The sequence below is a fragment of the Aulonocara stuartgranti genome (genome assembly GCF_965226115.1).
Source record: "Aulonocara stuartgranti genome assembly, chromosome: 7".
Lineage (NCBI taxonomy): Eukaryota > Metazoa > Chordata > Actinopteri > Cichliformes > Cichlidae > Aulonocara > Aulonocara stuartgranti.
Window position 1 is genome coordinate 702,075 of NC_138945.1, and position 20,799 is coordinate 722,873.

General features: G+C 48.4%; 2 protein-coding genes across 9 annotated transcripts in view; one reads left to right on the forward strand and one right to left on the reverse strand.

Moving 5' to 3' along the window:
• The window catches only part of LOC309709808 (pogo transposable element with KRAB domain), a 67,741-nt gene that overhangs the window by 25,750 nt on the left and 21,192 nt on the right, over nucleotides 1–20,799 (forward strand). For 6 of the 8 annotated variants that reach the window (XM_082538666.1, XM_082538665.1, XM_082538662.1 and 3 more), the window contains 2 exons: nucleotides 6,502–6,546; nucleotides 7,691–7,813. In XM_082538666.1, the coding sequence (XP_082394792.1) occupies nucleotides 6,502–6,546; nucleotides 7,691–7,813 (168 nt within the window). Of the gene's footprint in view, nucleotides 1–2,498; nucleotides 4,283–6,501; nucleotides 6,547–7,690; nucleotides 7,814–20,799 lie in introns of those variants that run through there. The other 2 variants (XM_082538661.1, XM_082538667.1) reach the window with 2 other exon arrangements.
• LOC309710157 (uncharacterized protein) lies at nucleotides 14,292–16,637 on the reverse strand (the record flags this gene model as incomplete). The annotated part of the gene is made up of 3 exons (XM_082539405.1): nucleotides 14,292–15,707; nucleotides 16,259–16,426; nucleotides 16,614–16,637. The coding sequence occupies 3 exons, from the start codon at nucleotides 16,635–16,637 to the stop codon at nucleotides 14,718–14,720; spliced, it is 1,182 nt and encodes a 393-aa protein (XP_082395531.1). The 3' UTR covers nucleotides 14,292–14,717.

A 20,799-nucleotide genomic window follows, 5' to 3' on the forward strand; every position in this document is an offset into this window, starting at 1 on the left:
CAGTCTAGAACTAGTCCAACACCAGTCTAGAACTAGTCCAACACCAGTCTAAACCAGTCTAAAACTAGTCTAAATACCAGTCTTCAACAATTCTTCCCGCAATCATTCGAATACAGTCAGTCTGGAACACCTTTAGTCTTTACCTGAAAACATCAAACAGTGTCAGCTGTATGCTGCACATGTGCTGCAAGACTAAACTTTACGAACGCTTGTGTCGAGACGAAACCCTTACACTCGCCGACAGCTGCAGACATCAGTGTAGCTACGTTTCCAGAGGTTTGACATAATGGATGTAGGCTTGACGGGTTTTTACTCCTCGACTCGGTTTCTATCCTAACAGCAAGCGTTATCGGTGGAGTCTGGGGAGTCAACTGTACTTTTATTTTCTCCCGATGACACAAAGAGCGACTGGAGAAGTGAAGAGGACTGCGAGCGACACAATGACTGAAACAGCGAACATGAAAGGGATTTATTCAGGGAAGAAATGAAAGAATAAACGAACGGCGCTCGTTAACACGCCGAGAGGAGACCCCTCCAATCTGCCAAGCTCACCACAGACTGTAAATAAATATGTCAGGTTGAGAGATGAAAGCTGCCTCATCCTCTCAGAGTCCTCTGAAGTGTGTTTTATCGAGCCTTTGAGAGCTGTAACCGTCTTTTTAGGGATTTAATGGATTCGTTAGATATTAGCCTTTAGCGCTCCTTCAGGGAGCATCACTGTCAGTCTGCTGGAGCCTTACATGATGTTCACACAGCAAACACATCACAAATGATCCCAGAGATAATTATGAATGCATGTCCTGTGAACGCAGGCTGCAGGTCCACTCTGCTTCCACTCAGGAAACAAACACCAATCAAAAATCATTCAGCGTCAGGAAAAAATGTGGCTGCATTTTTTTTGAAAAGTAAACTAATTTAGGAGAGTTATGTAATATTTGAAAAAAAAAGTAATATTTTACCGTATTTTCACGACCATAAGGCGCACTTATGTCAGGGTTCCTGGGTCGGTGACCCAGTATTTTCAGTTCACGTTCACTGTTTATCTTCTGCCTGTTCCACTTCCTGTTTTATTGTGTTAGCCTTGGTCCATGTGCATTATGTTCCGTCCTCTTCCCGTTTATCATTAGTTCATTATGTTCAGCTGTGTACTCACCAGGTTCTAATCTCTCATCACTCAGCCTGTGTATTTATGTCCCTCAGTTCAACCAGTCCAATGTCGTGTCATTGATGTTATTGTGATGTTGTCTCTCCGTCTGTATGTTCAGTTAGTCAGTCAGTGCTTCAGTCAGTCGTCCAGCCAGCCATTTTCTCCCTTTGTTCTGTTCATCCACTCCTTATAATAAATCGTCACCTACCTGCGAGTCCTGCGTTTGGGTTCCTTCTTCCTCGCCTCCACCCAACCGCTGACAGAATGACACGACCCGTGCCACGAAGACACGTTTGGAACCCAGCGGACTCGGACCTCTACGAGCGGCAGGAGGTAGCGCTCTCCTTGTGGGCGGAAAAGCTCAAGGAGAGACAGCGGCTCTTCGCGGAGCGAGAGCACGTCTTCGAGGGCACTCGCTTGGCTCTGGGCGGGCCTCGGAGACGCCGCGTTCCCCCACCTGCTGCCTCACCTGTACCGGAGCATTTGCCGTGGAGAGTGGACGTTCCACGCCGCGCTTCGGCCACTCCCTCTCTCGCCACTCCGCTCCTCGCTCCCACACCCGCCGCCTCATCCGCCGGACCTCCACCATCGCCGCGGCACAACGGCTACGCCTCCCACCTCGGCTCAACGGAGGCTACCGCGCCAGAGGCTCTGCTGTTTTCCCCGGCCGCTTCCGCTTCCCAGAGAAAGCGGCGCACACGCCGCCATAGAACGGACTACTTTCAGCCACTCCCGATGGTGAGCTCCAGTGACTGTTTTTCGCACTCACCATCTGATTATTCACTTAAAACGCACAATAAACCCATCTCTCATTCATGGGATGTTTCCCTCCTGGAGGATTCTGTGGACTGGGAAGATTTGTTCTGCTCTGCTCCTCCAAAGACTGTAAATAGTGGTGGCAGAAAAATCAGAACAATCTCCAATAAACCTGCCAGTAACACACACACCGTCACTATTTCCACACCCAGTATTCAGCCATTTCCCACCAGCACAGGGGCCCAGTCTACGCCCACACCAGTGCCAGCTCCCAGGAGGAGGGCAGCTGCGACCCGGTCTACCTCCACACCCGCTTCTGTTTCTCAGGTGGGGGTGACTGGTGTCCAGCCACCTTCCGTGCCCGTCCCAGCGCCCAGGTTGAGGGCAACCAGAACCCAGCTTGACCTCCCTGGAGGCTTGGAGGAGCTAACCGGTCCACCTGCTACTTCACCACTTCATCCACCTCCTGACCCAGCCTTTCACGCCCTCGCACTATCCCTAGTTAGATTAGCTGAACTGTCCCCTGCCCAGGCACCAGCCTTACGAGCCCAAGCCGTAATTTTATCTCCGTCACTAGCTCAAACTGTAGCTCAGCCAGCAGCCACGCCTGCCTCTGTTCCTCCCTTAGCATCTCCACTCCAGTCAGTTCCCTCACCTGCTGTTCAGCTTTCCCTCCAGTCAGTTCCCTCACCTGCTGTCCAGTCTCCTCCTGTCCTCCAGTCACCTCCTGTAGCTCAGTCCCCTCCTGTCCTCCAGTCACCTCCTGTAGCTCAGTCCCCTCCTGTCCTCCAGTCACCTCCTGTAGCTCAGTCCCCTCCTGTCCTCCAGTCACCTCCTGTAGCTCAGTCCCCTGTCCAGTCAGTCCAGTCGCCCCCTGTTTCCCAGTCGCCGGTCTACCATCCTGTTCAGTTCCCGGACCTGCAGCCACAGCACCCAGAGCCAGCTGTGAGCCTTCCTGCTTCTCAGCCAGGGGTTTCCGCACCCGCTGGCCCGGCCAAGGGTGAAGTGTGGGCGTTGATCGTATATACCGGGACAATCGCACATACCTGTATAAAAGAACAGGTATGTGCATTATGCAGGACATCGTTGTTTTAACAACCCTGAAAATGGCAAAGAGACACGCTTACGAAGCACAGTTTAAACTGAAGGCCATCAGCTACGCGGAGGAACATGGAAATCGAGCAGCGGCGAGAGAATTTAAGATTAACGAATCGATGGTTCGCAAATGGAGGAAGCTGGAAAACAAGCTCCGGCAGGTCAAGAAAACGCAGCTGAGTTTCCGCGGACATAAGGCGAGGTGGCCCGAGTTGGAGGAAAGACTCGAGCGGTGGATCATCGAGCAAAGAGCGAGCGGGAGAAGCGTTTCGATGGTCACCATTCGGCTAAAAGCAGTTTCACTAGCTGAAGAGATGAACATTGAACATTTCCAAGGAGGTCCGTCTTGGTGCTTTCGTTTTATGAAACGGTGCCATTTTTCCATCCGGACCAGGACTACGGTAGCGCAGCAACTTCCAGCGGATTATAAGGAAAAGCTGGCCATCTTCCGCTCCTACTGCAGCAAACACATCGGCGACAAAAACATCCAACCCAGCCACATCACTAACATGGACGAGGTCCCGCTCACTTTTGACATCCCGGTGAGTCACACTGTGGAGAAGAAGGGGACCAGCACGGTAGCGATACGCACCACGGGGTTTGAAAAGTCTTGTTTCACTGTTGTGCTTGGCTGCCATGCTAATGGACAGAAACTGCCGCCTATGGTGATTTTTAAGCAAAAGACTTTGCCTAAAGAGAAGTTTCCAGCAGAAATCATCATTAAGGGACATGAAAAGGGCTGGATGGATGAGGAAATGATGAAAGAGTGGCTGAGGGAGGTGTATGTAAGGAGACCAGGTGGTTTTTTCCACGCATCACCATCGCTGTTGATCTGTGACTCTATGCGTGCCCATCTCACAGCCGATGTGAAAAAACTAATGAAACAAAGGAACTGTGAGCTTGCTGTCATTCCGGGAGGCCTGACAAAGGAACTCCAACCGCTGGACATCGGTGTGAACCGCCCGTTCAAAGTAAGGCTGCGAGCGGCCTGGGAGCGATGGATGACCGGTGGAGACCACAGTTTCACTAAGAGTGGAAGGCAGCGCCGGGCGAGTTACGCCACAATTTGCCAATGGATTGTAGATGCTTGGGCTAACATGTCTGCTGGCACTGTTGTTCGAGCTTTCGCAAAAGCCGGCATCATTTCCGAGGAGCCGCACGGCACGGAAAGTGACTCTGACAGTGAAGAAAGTGAACCTGGCATGTTTGATGGAGATTTAGCGCAGCTGTTCAATTCAGACACAGAGGATGAGGACTTCGATGGGTTTGATTGATGATAAAAATGTGAGTACCAAACTTTGTTTTGCTCCTGCTTTATTTTTAAATACGCACACTTGTATGCTTGTGTGTTGTTGATGATGACGATTACCGGCAATAGAAATGTGAGTAAGGTACCGAATTCAGGTTTGCTCCCGCTTTATTTTTAAATACGCATACGGTACTTGTATGCGCCCTATGGTCCAGTGCGCCTTATGTGTGTGTTAAATACAGTAAGGGCACACATAACTGAGACTGCGCCTTTTAGCACAGTGCGCCTTATGGTCGTGAAAATACGGTAATCTAAAAATAAAAAAACTCTAATATTTCATGACATTCAGAAACATGTAAAAACAAATGTGAAGAAAAAACTGGATACTTTTCCAAGAAAAACCAAAATCTGGCGTGGAGTCACCCGTCGTCCTACAGCATCGCTCAGATTTCACTGATCGGGTTTGTGCTCACACGCCGCCAAACGCTCTGAAGGATGTTTCAGAACAATTAATAATGTTATAAACTTTTAAAATACAGTGGTCCCTCGCTATAACGCGGTTCACCTTTTGTGGCCTAGCCCATTGTCAATCAATCTCGCGCCGTGTCTCCTGTGCAGTACAGAATGCGTTCAGCTTGTCAAGTTTACGTAAATCTTTCATCTCTACAGTGTGACTCTGAAGTGCTGCACTGCATGTTTGTAAGTTTTCTCCCAAGCAAACACAACACTGTCGACGAAACGCTTTGCACCGTCAGAGGCTCCTGCGGTAGGAAGATGCTAACCATCGCACAAACAGTTGGACTTCTGGACATGCTAAAACTTTTTTTGCTGCCTTTGTTTTATAAGAAAAATGCGCGCACGCACACGTCCTCCACCCACACACGCCCATATTTTGCTCCATTGCGGTTTATTTTACACCTCAAACATTTAGTAAACAGTTAAGCAAATACAAGTAAACTGCAGGTAGTAATAAATAAACCACTAACTCTTTTACGCTGCGTACACGGGTGATTTTGAACACGCAGCTGTTTCGTCCACGTAAACGGCGTTTCGAATCACCGAAAACAGACTTTTAAAACTCCTTTTTTTGTGTTTCCGTGTGGACGAGGAATGCAGAGTTGGTCACGCAGCGTCAAAGCTATGTGCCTTTTTCACGCCACGCTGTGGCCACGTTATTGTTTACAGGAGATGAATTGCAGAATGATAGAGACGAAATACTGTTAATCTGACTGTCTGCAGGTTTACACGCAGTTACTGTCCCTCCATTACAAAGGCAGAGGCTCACGGTGTGATTATTTTACATGTAGTTGTTTTTTCCTGTGTAATAATGTTCAACATTGCTGTCAATACATTTTTCAAAAATGCCTCTCTGTGGTTAAAAATATAAACAACTGTGGGATCCTGTTTGTCCGTGATTTAAACAGCCCAGCGCTGCTCCCGACGCAGGGAAGACCTGCAGGGAGACCTGCCTCAGCACCTGTGCAGGTGAAGCCAAAGGGCAGATTTGCTTCACCATATTTTCTTTGGCTTAGAATGAAGTTGGTTTGGAAACATATTCAGCGATGCTTCATCTCCTGCTTTGCGTTTGTGTGGGCGCCGTGCTAGCAGTGTCCAAGCGTTGTTTTTTATTTTTCCCCTTTTCTTACCCCCCCCCCTTGCAATGGCTCTGTGCCCCCCCTTGGGGGCGGGCCCCACACTTTGGGAAGGTCTGTGCTAAAGGCAGAAGTTACCATATTTTTTGGATTATAAGGTGCAATAAGGAAACAAAACAGTCAGATAAGTCAAACTTTACTCATCTCATTCTTCTTGCTTTGTCTACTTCCGCACCATTGATTCGTTAATGATTCGTTACTGTTGAATTCTTTGGCAGCTGATTTGATCTTTGGTTTCATTCGATAACACTGGACTTATTTTTCTACGAAGGTTTAAACTTTGAGAGCGTTTAAACAAGAGAGAAGAGTGTGAAAATGTTCATGCCTGTGTGGGAAAGTGCATAAAGTGTGTGGTGAGGGGTTTCACAGCCTTAAAACATCTATAATAATTGTAAAAAATAAAGTTGGCTACTTCGTGGATTTCACCTGTCGCTAGTTATTTTTAGAACGTAACTCCCGCGATAAACGAGGGAGCGCTGTATGTCAAAGCAGTAGAAATATTTTGTGCTGAGAACTCGGTGTAAAGATTCTGTCTGACGGGGATGTCAGAGCTAAAAGTTTTCTGTGAATGTTGATGAGTTTGTGTTGTTGTTGTTTGGCAGAGCGAGGAGGACGACACGAGGAGCGTCACAACGTCCTCCGTCATGGTGAGACACAAAGAGCCTTCGCTGTGTGTGTGTGTGTGTGTGTGTGTGTGTGTGTGTGTGTGTGTGTGTGTGTGTGTGTGTGTGTGTGTGTGTGTGTGTGTGTGTGTGTGTGTGTGTGTGTGTGAAAGAGCTGAAACAGACCCTCCCCCCAATGCCGTTCCCATGGTGATGTCCCATAATGACACAGCGCTGGCTGCTCATTGGCTGTGATGGCCTCCTGCTGCTGTCTGACTGGACCCAGCAGGAACTGTCCGCCTGTTACTGGGCTGTAAGTTTGCAGAGCGACAGTTTCGTTATTGATTCATGTCCAGATCGCGGAGTCTGATCGATGTTTGTGGCTTCAGTTTGTTCAGGCTCCGGCTTGGATTAACCAGCGTCTACTGCGACACCAGTTATACTTTACTGACCGAGGTAAAGTCCAGCCTCTCGTCAGTCCAACACGAGCTCCAAATCAGACCAAACCAGACTAAACTACTATCTGGTGTCCATGAGTGTACAGCTCTCGGTTGGTTTCTGAGTCTCAGCCCTTCGGACGCCTACGCCAAGCTGAGGGCAGGTTTCCTCTGCAGCTGACTGAAAACACGTCTCTGTGCTGGAAACAAGTTTTAAACGTGCACTGAGCTGGACGTGTTTTCTTCCTGCTGCATCAGGGTCGACTGTGAGCCGTTAGCCGTGTTGCTCGCCGCCACGGCGTGCCATCAAGCTGAAGGACGGCCTCCCTCTGTGCCCGCCCAGGCTGTGTAATTAACACGGAGCTATCAGGTAAACAGTGAGGACAGCCCGGCAGGCCTCTGATTAAAGGCCTGGGTGGTGCTTCGCAGCACCCTGCTGGCCAATAAACACCACTAATGGCGTCAGGATCCCCGCTCGCCCGCCGCCCAGCAGCCCCCGCCTTGGCTAGAGGACAACGAGGACGCCAGTTTATGACAGAAAATCAAGACACTAGAGGAAATGTTACAAAATCAGTTTTTAGCATCAAACTGAAAGTTGATGACAAACACGTTCACCTCGCTCAACAGTTCCAAATGTCAGGGGGCGGAGACAGCCTGGGCTTCGTCGCTTCTTCATTGGTGTTCGGTTATAGTTTAAATACAGATGGAGGTCACCTTCCTCTCCTTTCCTCTCCCTCCCCTTCCTCCCCCAGTCTCTGTTCCACAGGGTTTCTCTGGATCCTCTGGAGAAGGAGTGGCTGAAGAGCTGTGCCGTGGGGAACGTGGCCACCCAGCGCCGGCTGCTCGCTCAGGAGCCCGGGCTCGTGCTAAAGAAGGTCCGCTTCAGACCTAGTGCTCCTGTGCGGTGCTCTGACGCAGAAGGTGTCATTTAGTGATCAGTAGCTGCTGGATTAAAGCCATCAGTGTTTGTTACACACACAGCGATGCTTGAATAGAGTCTGGTGCATTAGCTGGAGCGCGTGCAGTAGGACTTATAGGCGGAGATAGTGAGCACGCCGCTATTCTGATTCATCCTCTAAACACTTGAACTCTTTCCTTTTTCCTTTCCTCTTTTCTCACCTCGTCAGGATTTCATCACTGTAAGTAAAACACTTGCTTACCTGCTCACAGGTCATATTTTCATAGGATGACTGAATTATTTCTGTTTCACACGTGCAGCTCAAAGAGCTTCACGGAGGAGGATTAGAGAACAGAAAGGTCACACGGGCCGGTCTCCCATGGAAATATGTGCATTCACCAACCAGCTGGTGGGTGGTAGCTGGTGTCAGTGGGTGGAACCTGTCACAGAGAGGTTGACCATGCTGCACTGAAAGCCTGTTGCCCGTATCTGTATAGAAGATGCTGGCTTGTCTGCTCGAAGTATAGCATAGCATCTTTATTTATAAGGGTTAGGGGTGCTACAAATATAGAAGAAAGAGAAAACAGTTTAAATTCCATATAGAATATCTTAAAATTAAAAATAATGTAATTAATAAGAAACATATTAAGAGACATCAACAAGTCCTGCTGTGCTGAAAGCCAAGGTAAATAAATATGTTTTAAGACGTGATTTAAAAACAGATAAGGAAGGTCCTGTCTAACATGTAAAGGCAACTCATTCCACAGTTTTGGTGCTGCCACAGTGTTGCACAGCAAACGCCCGATCCCCTCTGAGCTCACGATTAGTCCTGGGCTCGCTCAGGAGGAGCTGGTCTGCCCACCTGAGGGGCCGGGAGGGTATGTGTGGATGAAGAGCTCAGAGAGGTACAGAGGGGCAGCATTGGACAGACATTTAAAAACAAATAAAAGCAGCTTAAAATGATCCTAAAATGCACGGGCAGCCAATGAAGTGAATATAAAACTGGGTGATGTGCTCACATCTACGAGTGCCAGTCAAAAGACGTGCAGCAGCATTCTGAGCTAGCTGCAGTCGAAGAACAGAAGATCGACTCACCCCAAAATGAAGAGAATTACAGTTGCCTTCACAATAAGAACTGCACCTTCGGAAATGTTTTGGTTGCAGTGTAAAAACACAACCGTTTACGGTGGTGCAACACCGTCTTTGTGACTGATTTCATCTGGTGACAGCCAGCAACAGCAGCCACTGATCTGGTGACACGGTTTTCTCCAGCGACCGGAGGTTTCCAGAGAATCACCGACTGGTCTCTGTCTGACTGAGTTTTCTTTTACTACATCTCGCCAAAAACAAGTGAAAACCAACAATTAAACATCAAAACCTGCAGGTCCTCTGATGCCCAGCAGAGGCAGCAGTGAGTCCTCACAGGCAGCTTCCTGCTAAGCTTCGCCTCAGCTCATTGGAGACCATGAACTGACCTCTGGACCCAAACTTTCAAAGCTCCCAGTCTGCCTCCTAACTTTGTTGTGTTGTTTTGGACAGGAACCGCCTTTAATCTGAGGCTCTCTACTGGAAGCAGGAAGTAGGTGTGGCTTTACTTTTGCAGACAGTAATAATTGGTTCATTTAATAATAAGTGTTCCTCTGGTTCCATGCTGCAGCCTGCCGCTCCACCTGAGCTCTGCCGTCACCACGCTGTCAGCAAACGTCGATAAATGGCTTCAGAGCCGGACGCTTTCACAAAATAATTGGCTTAAGGAAATTAAATGTTCAAAGAGCAACAAAGACGTTAGTAATCTGCTTATTGAAAAGAAAGAAAGGGGAGTGCAGCTGAATGAATGGAGGGGGGGTAATGATCCTATTAGTTTGGATAAGAAGCTGCTGAGAGTCAGGCAGCAGGTGAGGACGAGGATCAGATAAACAGAAGACTGAGGACGGAGGCTTCATGGTTACTGTCTGGACCGTCCTGAGTAAACTACGCTGACGTGTGAGAAGAGCTGTAATCATTTTCATGAATAAAGCTGAGCTTATAACAGCTTCACTTAAGCTAACCGAGGAGTCACACTGTAGATTTTTACACAGAAAAAATGATTTTGTTCAATGAAACCTGATCCATGAAGTGTTTAACATACACTGTGGTTATATTCACACTTACATCAATTCTCTTTATGCAGGCGAAACACGTTTGTACCTACAAACTCTTTAATTCTAGTACAAAATGTTTTATAGCAGACTGCCTGCATTCACAAGGTCAGGTAAAAAGCTCTGAACGGTGGAGAAAATGCTCCAAAATAAATAAAAATTCATATAAACGCACAAATGATAACAAAATGAAGCTAGCATGTGGAACCACGGGTAAAACATCCATCCAGCACAGAGGCTTGGGTGGGACCAACATACGTGGATTTAGGCCCAGAGACCGGTCAGCGACCACATGGTAACCTCCAGTTGCTAGGGAAAAATGTGCCCTGGGGAGTGGTTGCTGCAGAACACCTACCTGTTATTGCACCCACTTGTAGGTTGCATGAATTGTCATTTTTGTTTTTGAGCTGTGCTGTGCTGAAAATAGAAAAAGTGTAATGCAAACTGAAACACAGAAGGTTCACCTTTAAAATAAAACTTTACCGTCTCACCACCAAAACCAGGAGTGAAGGGAGGACAGGACAAAGGCACGCTGTGCAGCCAGAGATTAATAATAACTAATGATTAAATGCAGAGAGGTGTGTAAACACAAAGTGACTGACAGGTTTTATTGGCTTTATCTGAATTAAGAAGCAGAAAGTTAGCGGCCATCCAGGTCTTTATGTCTTTAAGACATTCCTGCAGTTTAACTCATTGGTGTGTGTTATCTGGCTTCATGGACAGATAGAGCTGGGTGTCATCTGCATAGCAGTGTAAATGTATGCTATGTCTTCTAATGATGCTGCCTAAGGGAAGCATTTTAATTTTTCATATTTATTTCCTATCTTATTCATAGCCTTTTCCTTTTTTGTTTTCTTTAGGTCACGAGCAGTTGTCCAAGCATTTCACTACATATCGTACTGTGTATGACTGTGTACGTGACAAATAAAATTTGAATTTGAATTTGAAGCATGTATAATGTAAACAGAATTGGTCCTAGCACTGAACCCTGTGGAACTCCATAATTAACCTCAGTGTGTGAAGAGGACTCTCCATTTACATGCACAAACTGGAGTCTATTAGATAGATATGATACAAACCACTGCAGTGCAGTAATAAATATAGCAGCACTTCGACTCTTGAATGAGTGAAAGGTCATGACCAATAAATCAATCGACGGGATGTGTTTGTTCCACGTTAGTTTGGACAGTAGTTTAGCAGCCAGCAGCTTTTGTCCCTCCTGTTTTCAGTCCTGCTCTCAGGCTGTTTCACTGTGAATTCATCGGCTTCTGTGTTCTGACTCTTTCCGGCTGCCGCTGACGGCCTCCTGTGATGCAAACCTGCCGTACATGAAGGGGGTGAGTTTGGCTTCGTTAACATGAATCATCTGAACACAACAGAACACCTCTGCCTTCTGCCTCAATTAGCTGAGCGCCCATATCACAGAGAGCAGCTCCCTCACCTCCTGTCTCCCGTCACCACGGCGAGTTTAAACAAGTCGGACGTTCACGCGAGCAGAGGGCGGGGTTAATGTAAAATTCAGTTCATGTAAACTGGCCTCACTCAGACGTCCTGTGTGTTTGTTTGAAACACCTGCAGAAATGCAGCACTGCGCTGCGAGCCGTGCAGCCCTCTCTTCAAAGAGGCTGACAGCTCTGACAGCCTGCCATCAGGTTAATCACAGCAACATGGACGGATTACCGAACACGGCGTGCACAGAGACGCCGAACCACCGCACAGAGACTAAACCCTGCCGAAAGCTAAGAAGCACAAATACAAAGAAACGCAAAACAACGACAAAGAGACAGAAACGGACACAAATATGGAAAAAAAAAATTAAAAGTCAGAGATTTTATCAAACTGATAAAATGAAGAAACGCAGCAACAACACGGCCTTATCGCATGTGCGTCTTCCTGTCTGTGGTCAGCTCGTTGAGCTGTTTTGTGTCTCGGGGTCTGGAGATTTCGGGGGGCTCAAACACGCCGGCGCCGACTGGCCTTCCGCTGCGCGCCTTGGACGCCGCATCGGGATGGCGGGTCCACGCTCATTAGGCCTGCGTGCGATTGGAGCGGCCCAGCAGCCAGACAGCGGGCGTGTGTAATGATATTGTAATTACATGGTAATTAATATCTGAGCAGACAGCGAGCCTGAAGGGAGGCGGCTCGGCTCCCAGCAGATGGGAGGGACTGATAATTTCTCCACAGCCATTCGCCGGAGCCTCTGTACTTTTATTTGGTGGCGGTTTGATTTCATGGTGCTGAGCGGAGGATCTCGGGAACGGCGAGATTGTCCTTGTTTGTGAGCGGCGCTCCTGCATCGATCTGTGGTTTCCTTTCTTCTCCTGCAGCTCTTTGAGACCCCGTCCCAGCATATGTTCCTCATATTCATTGTTAAGTCAAAGTGTGACTCCACAGCCAATAAAGAGCCGGCTTTTCAGAGCGCCACATATGGCAGAGCTGTTGCAGGCTGTCTTTGAAAACTCTACACAAGCAGAATTTCACACAGCTCTAAGCTGCCTATTCAAGAGCTCCGGCAAAGGGACCCCTCCATATGGCCTCGCCTAATGTGCCACCCCTTCCATTAGCTGCACAGACCTCCCCGTGCAGAAATAACAACATTAATGGCGTAGCCCTCTCGCCACTTGACAGCGTTGCTCTCCTTTTCATGCCTCGCTTGATCAAAACGGAAGGAGTGAAGCTGACGCCTTTCTGATGTGCTTTTTGCCTGCTGCTTCCAGGCGAGCGGCGCTAACTCATCCCGCGCGTCCCTCCTCCACCTCCAAAGGGCCGACAGATGCTCGGCACACCGAGCCCGACTGTTGGCAGGCAGTCGGCGGTTTGTGCCGGGTCACTGTCGGCGCTACCCCCGGATCTGTGCGAGGACAACGGCTGTGAGCGTCTCTCGGAGGCCCGAGTGTCCCGCTGAGGCGGACAGGTGTCTGTCATGTTTGCAAATGTGTAACATGGAGCTTTTGTGGCTCGTTGAGTTGGCCCGTGTTCTAGTTGGCTCGTTAACCATTTAAAGGAACAGAAAATCCCTGCACTGTGCACGATCCAGAGATCCTGCATTCAGACAGCCTGCAGGTCTCTCAGTCTGCTGGTGTTTGTGAGAATGTGTCCTTGCTTCTGTAGTAGACTCTAAATCAAAGATGTCAGAAAAAACTCATTCAAACTAACAGATTCTGGACTCTAATTCAAGCTGATCGTTATTCAGATGCATCAGTGCTTTCTACTCGTCCGGATCAGTTTGACTCTTTCAGCCTATGGCTCGTCAGAGCATTGCCGTAAATGCAGAATAATCTGCTCTGAGAAGAAAAGCATTCGATGTTTGAGTTTGGAAAAGTAAGTTTTGCCTCTGATTGACTCGAGGAAATGAATAAATGTGTCCTCTGCAGTCTTGAACACCTGCCTGTGTGAGGCTGAGGTGGAGGCACGAACAATCTGGTCGAGTGTTGGAAGAGGCCGGCGGGTGAGGCCGGCTTCAGTTAGCACCTTTTAATGAAAACTCTGGGCTTAGTGGTCAGTCTGCACCTCGCCGCCAACACGGGCACGCTGCCAAAATAAACCTCCATGAAGCATCCTGTGGACATTGACAGGTTTTTCCCCTCCTGTTCCTGTGATGGCGGCGCCCCGCTCGGTTTTCACGCTCACGGTTGTTGGCTGAATGAGGAACATCAGTGCGGCATAATTAAATGGGCGGAAAACAGCAGAAAACGATGTTCAGGCTGTTTAATCCAGTTTAGAGCAGCACCACGAGGGAAGGGGTCCAAATAACAGGACCAGGAGGAGGGGCTTCTGATGAAGCAGTGTGAGGAGGAAACGCAGCATCTTACCAAGGACTCGCATCAGGACGACTTTAACATCCATCAGAATGAGTCATGAATCAAATGTTTGCTGTATTAAAGCAAAACCAGCTTCGATCCTCCCTCCGGATGCACGGAGGACTGATGAGTTGTGTGGGATTATATATCCACAGACATCAAAAACCACTGCAAGTAGTTAAAGAAGGGCAAGAAACTCCATTTAAAAAAAACAAACAGAAAATGACCATGATTCCTCCTACAGTCACTTTAATATTAGGATTACAGTCTGATATTTGAAACAAGCCCTTCATTCTCCCACTAAGTTTAACGTTTTCTGTTTTCTCCTCTTCCACTCACTCGGACACACAGTTTGTAAGTCCATCTTTGTGTCTCTGTGTGCAGTGTTTGTGCCGTAGTGTTAGCACAGCTGCCAATGAGAACTTTACACACAAAGAAAAATAATATACTCTGAAAAGTGGATCTGCTGCTTTCAGCTCCACATTATTATTCCTGGACTTCACCAGAGTAGTTTTCCATGATTCACGATTCAAAATAATATCTGACAACACTGGTCCTCAGTGCAGCCCCTCAGTGCACCCTCTCTCTGAAACTAGCTGTTTAGCTTCTCCCCTTCAACCAGCTATCTTAGGATTAGCTAGGTTCCGAAGCCTGCTGAGGGGCAGCACCCAGTGCTTAAAAATAGAACTAAACATTGTAAACTTAAAAATGTGGAGAAGAAGAGTCAGTCCACTTTGATGGTTATTGTAGAGCTCTTATTGTCTTCTTCCCAGAGTATCAGATACTGCTGTTCTGTCAAAGGTCATCATGAGCAAGTTCAGACATGTGCAGGAAGTCTTTCTTTCTGATGGACTGGTGACCCATCCAGAGTGTACCCACTCCCATACCGGAAAAGATGGATGGAAGGACGGACAGACTGACGGATGGATGGATGGTTGAATGGTTAGACGGATGGATGGATGAATGGTTGAATGGATAGACAGATGGGCGGATGGATGGATGGATGGATGGATGGATGGATGGATGGTTGAATGGATAGATGGATGGATGGATGAATGGTTGAATGGATAGACGGATGGATGGATGAATGGTTGAATGGATAGACAGATGGGCGGATGGATGGATGGATGGATAGATGGTTGAATGGATGAATGGATGGATGGTTGAATGGATAGATGGATGGATGGATGGATGGATGGATGGATGGATGGATGGATGGATGGATGAATGGTTGAATGGATAGACAGATGAATGGATGAATGTTTGAATGGATGGATGGATGGATGGATGGATGGATGGATGGATGGACGGATGGATGGATGGATGGTTGAATGGATAGACAGACGGATGGATGGATGGATGGATGGATGAATGGTTGAATGGATAGACAGATGGATGGATGGATGGATGGATGGATGGATGGATGGATGGACGGACGGACGGACGAACGGACGGGTGGATGGATGAATGGTTGAATGGATAGACAGATGAATGGATGGATGGATGAATGGTTGAATGGATAGACGGATGGATAGACGGATGGATGGATGGTTGGATGGATAGGCGGATGGATGGATGGATGGATGGATGGATGGATGGATGGATGGATGGATGGATGGATGGATGGACGGATGAACGAATGGACGGGTGGATGGATGAATGGTTGAATGGATAGACAGATGGATGGATGGATGAATGGTTGAATGGATAGACAGATGGATGGATGGATTGATGGATGGTTGAATGGATAGACGGATGGATGGATGGTTGAATGGATAGACGGATGGATGGATGGATGGATGGATGGAGAGACTGATGGATGGACGGATGGATGGAGAGACTGATGGATGGACGGATGGATGGAGAGACTGATGGATGGATGGATGGATGGATGGATAGACAGATGGATGGATGAATGGTTGAATGGATATGCCTGTGAAGGTTCTCAGTCATCCAGGTCATCGTAGTCAAAGGAGCTTGCAAAGAAAAGCGTCTGGACTTCTTTAAGTTACTTGAAGACGTTTCACCTCTCATCCGAGAAGCTTCTTCAGTTCTAAGGTCAAATGGTGGAGAGTCCAGAGATTGAATGGATAGACAGATGGGCGGATGGACGGATGAATGGATGGATGGTTGAATGGATAGACAGATGGGCGGATGGACGGATGAATGGATAGATGGATGGATGGTTGAATGGATAGACAGATGGATGGATGAATGGTTGAATGGATAGACAGATGGGCGGATGGACGGATGAATGGATAGATGGATGGTTGAATGGATAGACAGATGGATGGATGGTTGAATGGATAGACAGATGGATGGATGGATGAATGGTTGAATGGATAGACAGATGGGCGGATGGACGGATGAATGGATGGATGGTTGAATGGATAGACAGATGGGCGGATGGACAGATGAATGGATAGATGGATGGATGGTTGAATGGATAGACAGATGGATGGATGGATGGTTGAATGGATAGACAGATGGGCAGATGGACGGATGAATGGATGGATGGTGGGCTGACAGACACACGGACAGATGGATAGACGGAAAAAAGATGACTTCACTCTGATTTCCTGCTGCAGACTTCACAGCTCTGTAAAACTGCACCAGTGTTGCTGCAGCTGTGACGGTGACGGATTTTTGACCCTGTGGGAGGGGAACATGTCAGCTTATCTGAGCAGGATGAAACCATCACACACAGTCAGAGTTAATGTGAGCTCGCTCACTGAGCAGATTTAAATACAAATGTTTCTAAATGTTTGTCCCTCGCTGTGAATGCACTCGTATCCTCGTGTCCTTCACACAGGCCGCTTATTCAGATTGATTAGATCACATTAAGAAACACAATTAGCGGCATGTTCTAATACAACACACAATGGCGATGGGATAACCGTCCTTGAATGTGGCTCTTTAGCAGAGAGTTAAGTCCTGTTGGGTTAAATTAAAGCTCACATTATCTCACAGCAGTTTGTGTGTCTGCGTGCAGCTCACAGCCAAATCTGTTTAAACTAATTAACCATGAATTCACTTCAAAGCAGGACTTTCTGCTCTCAGTCTGAGGTTTCTACCAATGTCCTCAGCAGATATCCACACGTCCCCTCTGTGGGTGAGGACCAGAGGCGGAGGCAGACATTTGATACACCCGGGGCCTAGCCCTAAAGGGTAGTATGCATGTGGGATTGGGGGGGCTTAATTAAAAAACTATTTTTTTAATTCAGCAGCAAGGCAGAACAAAATCAGGGCTGTATCAAGACATGAGGACCAAACCCCAATTCAACCAGACCCAGAACTGATCCAGAACTAAACAGGACTACAACAGTTCAAAATCAGGACTACTTAGAACTTAATCAAGACAGAACCAGAATCAGAACTAGATGATAGTAGCAGTAAAAATCATCATAGACCTGCACTACACTTATTTTTTAATTCTACCAAAGTCCACTGTTTAGATTCAGAAACATTTATATAATTATTTAGCCTTGTTGTGCAAACAAGCTGCATAACTTAATAAATATAGAATTTGAAAAATAACAAACCTAAAAAGAAACACTAGGTACGAGATACATGAGGACCTGTGATACGGTGATACTTTTGGTAAACAACCATTTGACTAACATGTGTGTCTCACCTGCTCTTGTTCATTTCTGTTCTGTCCTCATTCTCCATCTCCCTCTCTGCTCCTCTCTCTCTCTCTGTTCCTCTCTCTCTCTCTGTTCCTCTCTCTCTCTCTCTGCTCCTCTCTCTCTCTCTGTTCCTCTCCCTCTCTGCTCCTCTCTCTCTCTCTGTTCCTCTCTCTCTCTGTTCCTCTCCCTCTCTGCTCCTCTCTCTCTCTGTTCCTCTCTCTCTCTGTTCCTCTCTCTCTCTGTTCCTCTCTCTCTCTGTTCCTCTCTCTCTCTCTGTTCCTCTCCCTCTCTGCTCCTCTCTCTCTCTCTGTTCCTCTCTCTCTCTGTTCCTCTCCCTCTCTGCTCCTCTCTCTCTCTGTTCCTCTCTCTCTCTGTTCCTCTCTCTCTCTGTTCCTCTCTCTCTCTGTTCCTCTCTCCCTCTCTGCTCCTCTCTCTCTCTGTTCCTCTCTCTCTCTGTTCCTCTCTCTCTCTCTGTTCCTCTCTCTCTCTCTGCTCCTCTCTCTCTCTCTGTTCCTCTCTCTCTCTGTTCCTCTCCCTCTCTCTGCTCCTCTCTCTCTCTCTGTTCCTCTCTCTCTCTGTTCCTCTCCCTCTCTGCTCCTCTCTCTCTCTGTTCCTCTCTCTCTCTGTTCCTCTCTCTCTCTGTTCCTCTCTCTCTCTCTGTTCCCCTCTCTCTCTGTTCCTCTCTCTCTCTGTTCCTCTCTCTCTCTCTCTGTTCCTCTCTCTCTCTGTTCCTCTCTCTCTCTGCTCCTCTCTCTCTCTCTCTGTTCCTCTCTCTCTCTGCTCCTCTCTCTCTCTCTCTGTTCCTCTCTCTCTCTGTTCCTCTCTCTCTCTGTTCCTCTCTCCCTCTGCTCCTCTCTCTCTCTCTCTGTTCCTCTCTCTCTCTGTTCCTCTCTCTCTCTGTTCCTCTCTCTCTCTCTCTGTTCCTCTCTCTCTCTGTTCCTCTCTCTCTCTGTTCCTCTCTCTCTCTGCTCCTCTCTCTCTCTCTCTGTTCCTCTCTCTCTCTGTTCCTCTCTCTCTCTCTCTGTTCCTCTCTCTCTCTGTTCCTCTCTCTCTCTGTTCCTCTCTCTCTCTGCTCCTCTCTCTCTCTCTCTGTTCCTCTCTCTCTCTGTTCCTCTCTCTCTCTGCTCCTCTCCCTCTCTGCTCCTCTCTCTCCCTCTCTGTTCCTCTCCCTCTCTCTCTGTTCCTCTCTCTCTCTCTCTCTCTCTCTCTCTCTCTCTGTTCCTCTCTCTCTCTGCTCCTCTCTCTCTCTCTCTGTTCCTCTCCCTCTCTGTTCCTCTCTCTCCCTCTCTGTTCCTCTCTCTCTCTGCTCCTCTCTCTCTCTCTCTCTCTGTTCCTCTCTCTCTCTCTCTGTTCCTCTCTCTCTCTGCTCCTCTCTCTCCCTCTCTGTTCCTCTCTCTCTCCGCTCCTCTCTCTCTCTCTCTGTTCCTCTCTCTCTCTGCTCCTCTCTCTCCCTCTCTGTTCCTCTCTCTCTCTGCTCCTCTCTCTCTCTGCTCCTCTCTCTCCCTCTCTGTTCCTCTCTCTCCCTCTCTGTTCCTCTCTCTCTCCGCTCCTCTCTCTCCCTCTCTGTTCCTCTCTCTCTCTGCTCCTCTCTCTCTCTGTTCCTCTCTCTCTCTGTTCCTCTCTCTCTCTGCTCCTCTCTCTCCCTCTCTGTTCCTCTCCCTCTCTGTTCCTCTCTCTCTCTGTTCCTCTCTCTCTCTGCTCCTCTCTCTCTCTCTGTTCCTCTCTCTCTCTGCTCCTCTCTCTCTCTCTCTGTTCCTCTCTCTCTCTGTTCCTCTCCCTCTCTCTCTGTTCCTCTCTCTCTCTGTTCCTCTCTCTCTCTGTTCCTCTCTCTCTCTGCTCCTCTCTCTCCCTCTCTGCTCCTCTCTCTCCCTCTCTGTTCCTCTCTCTCTCTGTTCCTCTCCCTCTCTGTTCCTCTCTCTCTCTGCTCCTCTCTCTCTCTCTCTGTTCCTCTCCCTCTCTGTTCCTCTCTCTCTCTGTTCCTCTCTCTCTCTGTTCCTCTCCCTCTCTGTTCCTCTCTCTCTCTCTCTGTTCCTCTCTCTCTCTGCTCCTCTCTCTCTCTCTCTGTTCCTCTCCCTCTCTGTTCCTCTCTCTCTCTGTTCCTCTCTCTCTCTGTTCCTCTCTCTCTCTGCTCCTCTCTCTCCCTCTCTGCTCCTCTCTCTCCCTCTCTGTTCCTCTCTCTCTCTGTTCCTCTCCCTCTCTGTTCCTCTCTCTCTCTGCTCCTCTCTCTCTCTCTCTGTTCCTCTCCCTCTCTGTTCCTCTCTCTCTCTGTTCCTCTCTCTCTCTGTTCCTCTCCCTCTCTGTTCCTCTCTCTCTCTCTCTGTTCCTCTCTCTCTCTGCTCCTCTCTCTCTCTCTCTGTTCCTCTCCCTCTCTGTTCCTCTCTCTCTCTGTTCCTCTCCCTCTCTGTTCCTCTCCCTCTCTGCTCCTCTCCCTCTCTGCTCCTCTCTCTCCCTCTCTGTTCCTCTCCCTCTCTGCTCCTCTCTCCCTCTCTGTTCCTCTCCCTCTCTGTTCCTCTCCCTCTCTGCTCCTCTCCCTCTCTGCTCCTCTCTCTCCCTCTCTGTTCCTCTCCCTCTCTTCTCCTCTCTCTCTCTCTGTTCCTCTCTCTCTCTCTCTCTCTCTCTCTCTCTCTCTCTCTGTTCCTCTCTCTCTCTGCTCCTCTCTCTCTCTCTCTGTTCCTCTCTCTCTCTCTCTCTCTCTCTCTCTCTCTCTCTCTGTTCCTCTCTCTCTCTGCTCCTCTCTCTCCCTCTCTGTTCCTCTCTCTCTCTCTCTCTCTGTTCCTCTCTCTCTCTGCTCCTCTCTCTCTCTCTCTGTTCCTCTCTCTCTCTCTCTCTCTGTTCCTCTCTCTCTCTGCTCCTCTCCCTCTCTGTTCCTCTCTCTCTCTCTCTGTTCCTCTCTCTCTCTCTCTCTCTCTGCTCTCTCTCTCTCTCTCCCTCTCTGTTCCTCTCTCTCTCTGCTCCTCTCTCTCCCTCTCTGTTCCTCTCTCTCTCTCTCTCTCTCTGTTCCTCTCTCTCTGTTCCTCTCCCTCTCTGTTCCTCTCTCTCTCTGCTCCTCTCTCTCCCTCTCTGTTCCTCTCTCTCTCTCTCTGTTCCTCTCTCTCTCTGTTCCTCTCTCTCTCTCTGTTCCTCTCCCTCTCTGTTCCTCTCTCTCTCTGTTCCTCTCTCTCTCTGTTCCTCTCCCTCTCTGTTCCTCTCTCTCTCTGCTCCTCTCTCTCCCTCTCTGTTCCTCTCTCTCTCTGTTCCTCTCTCTCTCTCTGTTCCTCTCCCTCTCTGTTCCTCTCTCTCTGTTCCTCTCTCTCCCTCTCTGTTCCTCTCTCTCTCTGCTCCTCTCTCTCCCTCTCTGTTCCTCTCTCTCTCTGCTCCTCTCTCTCTCTCTCTGTTCCTCTCTCTCTCTGTTCCTCT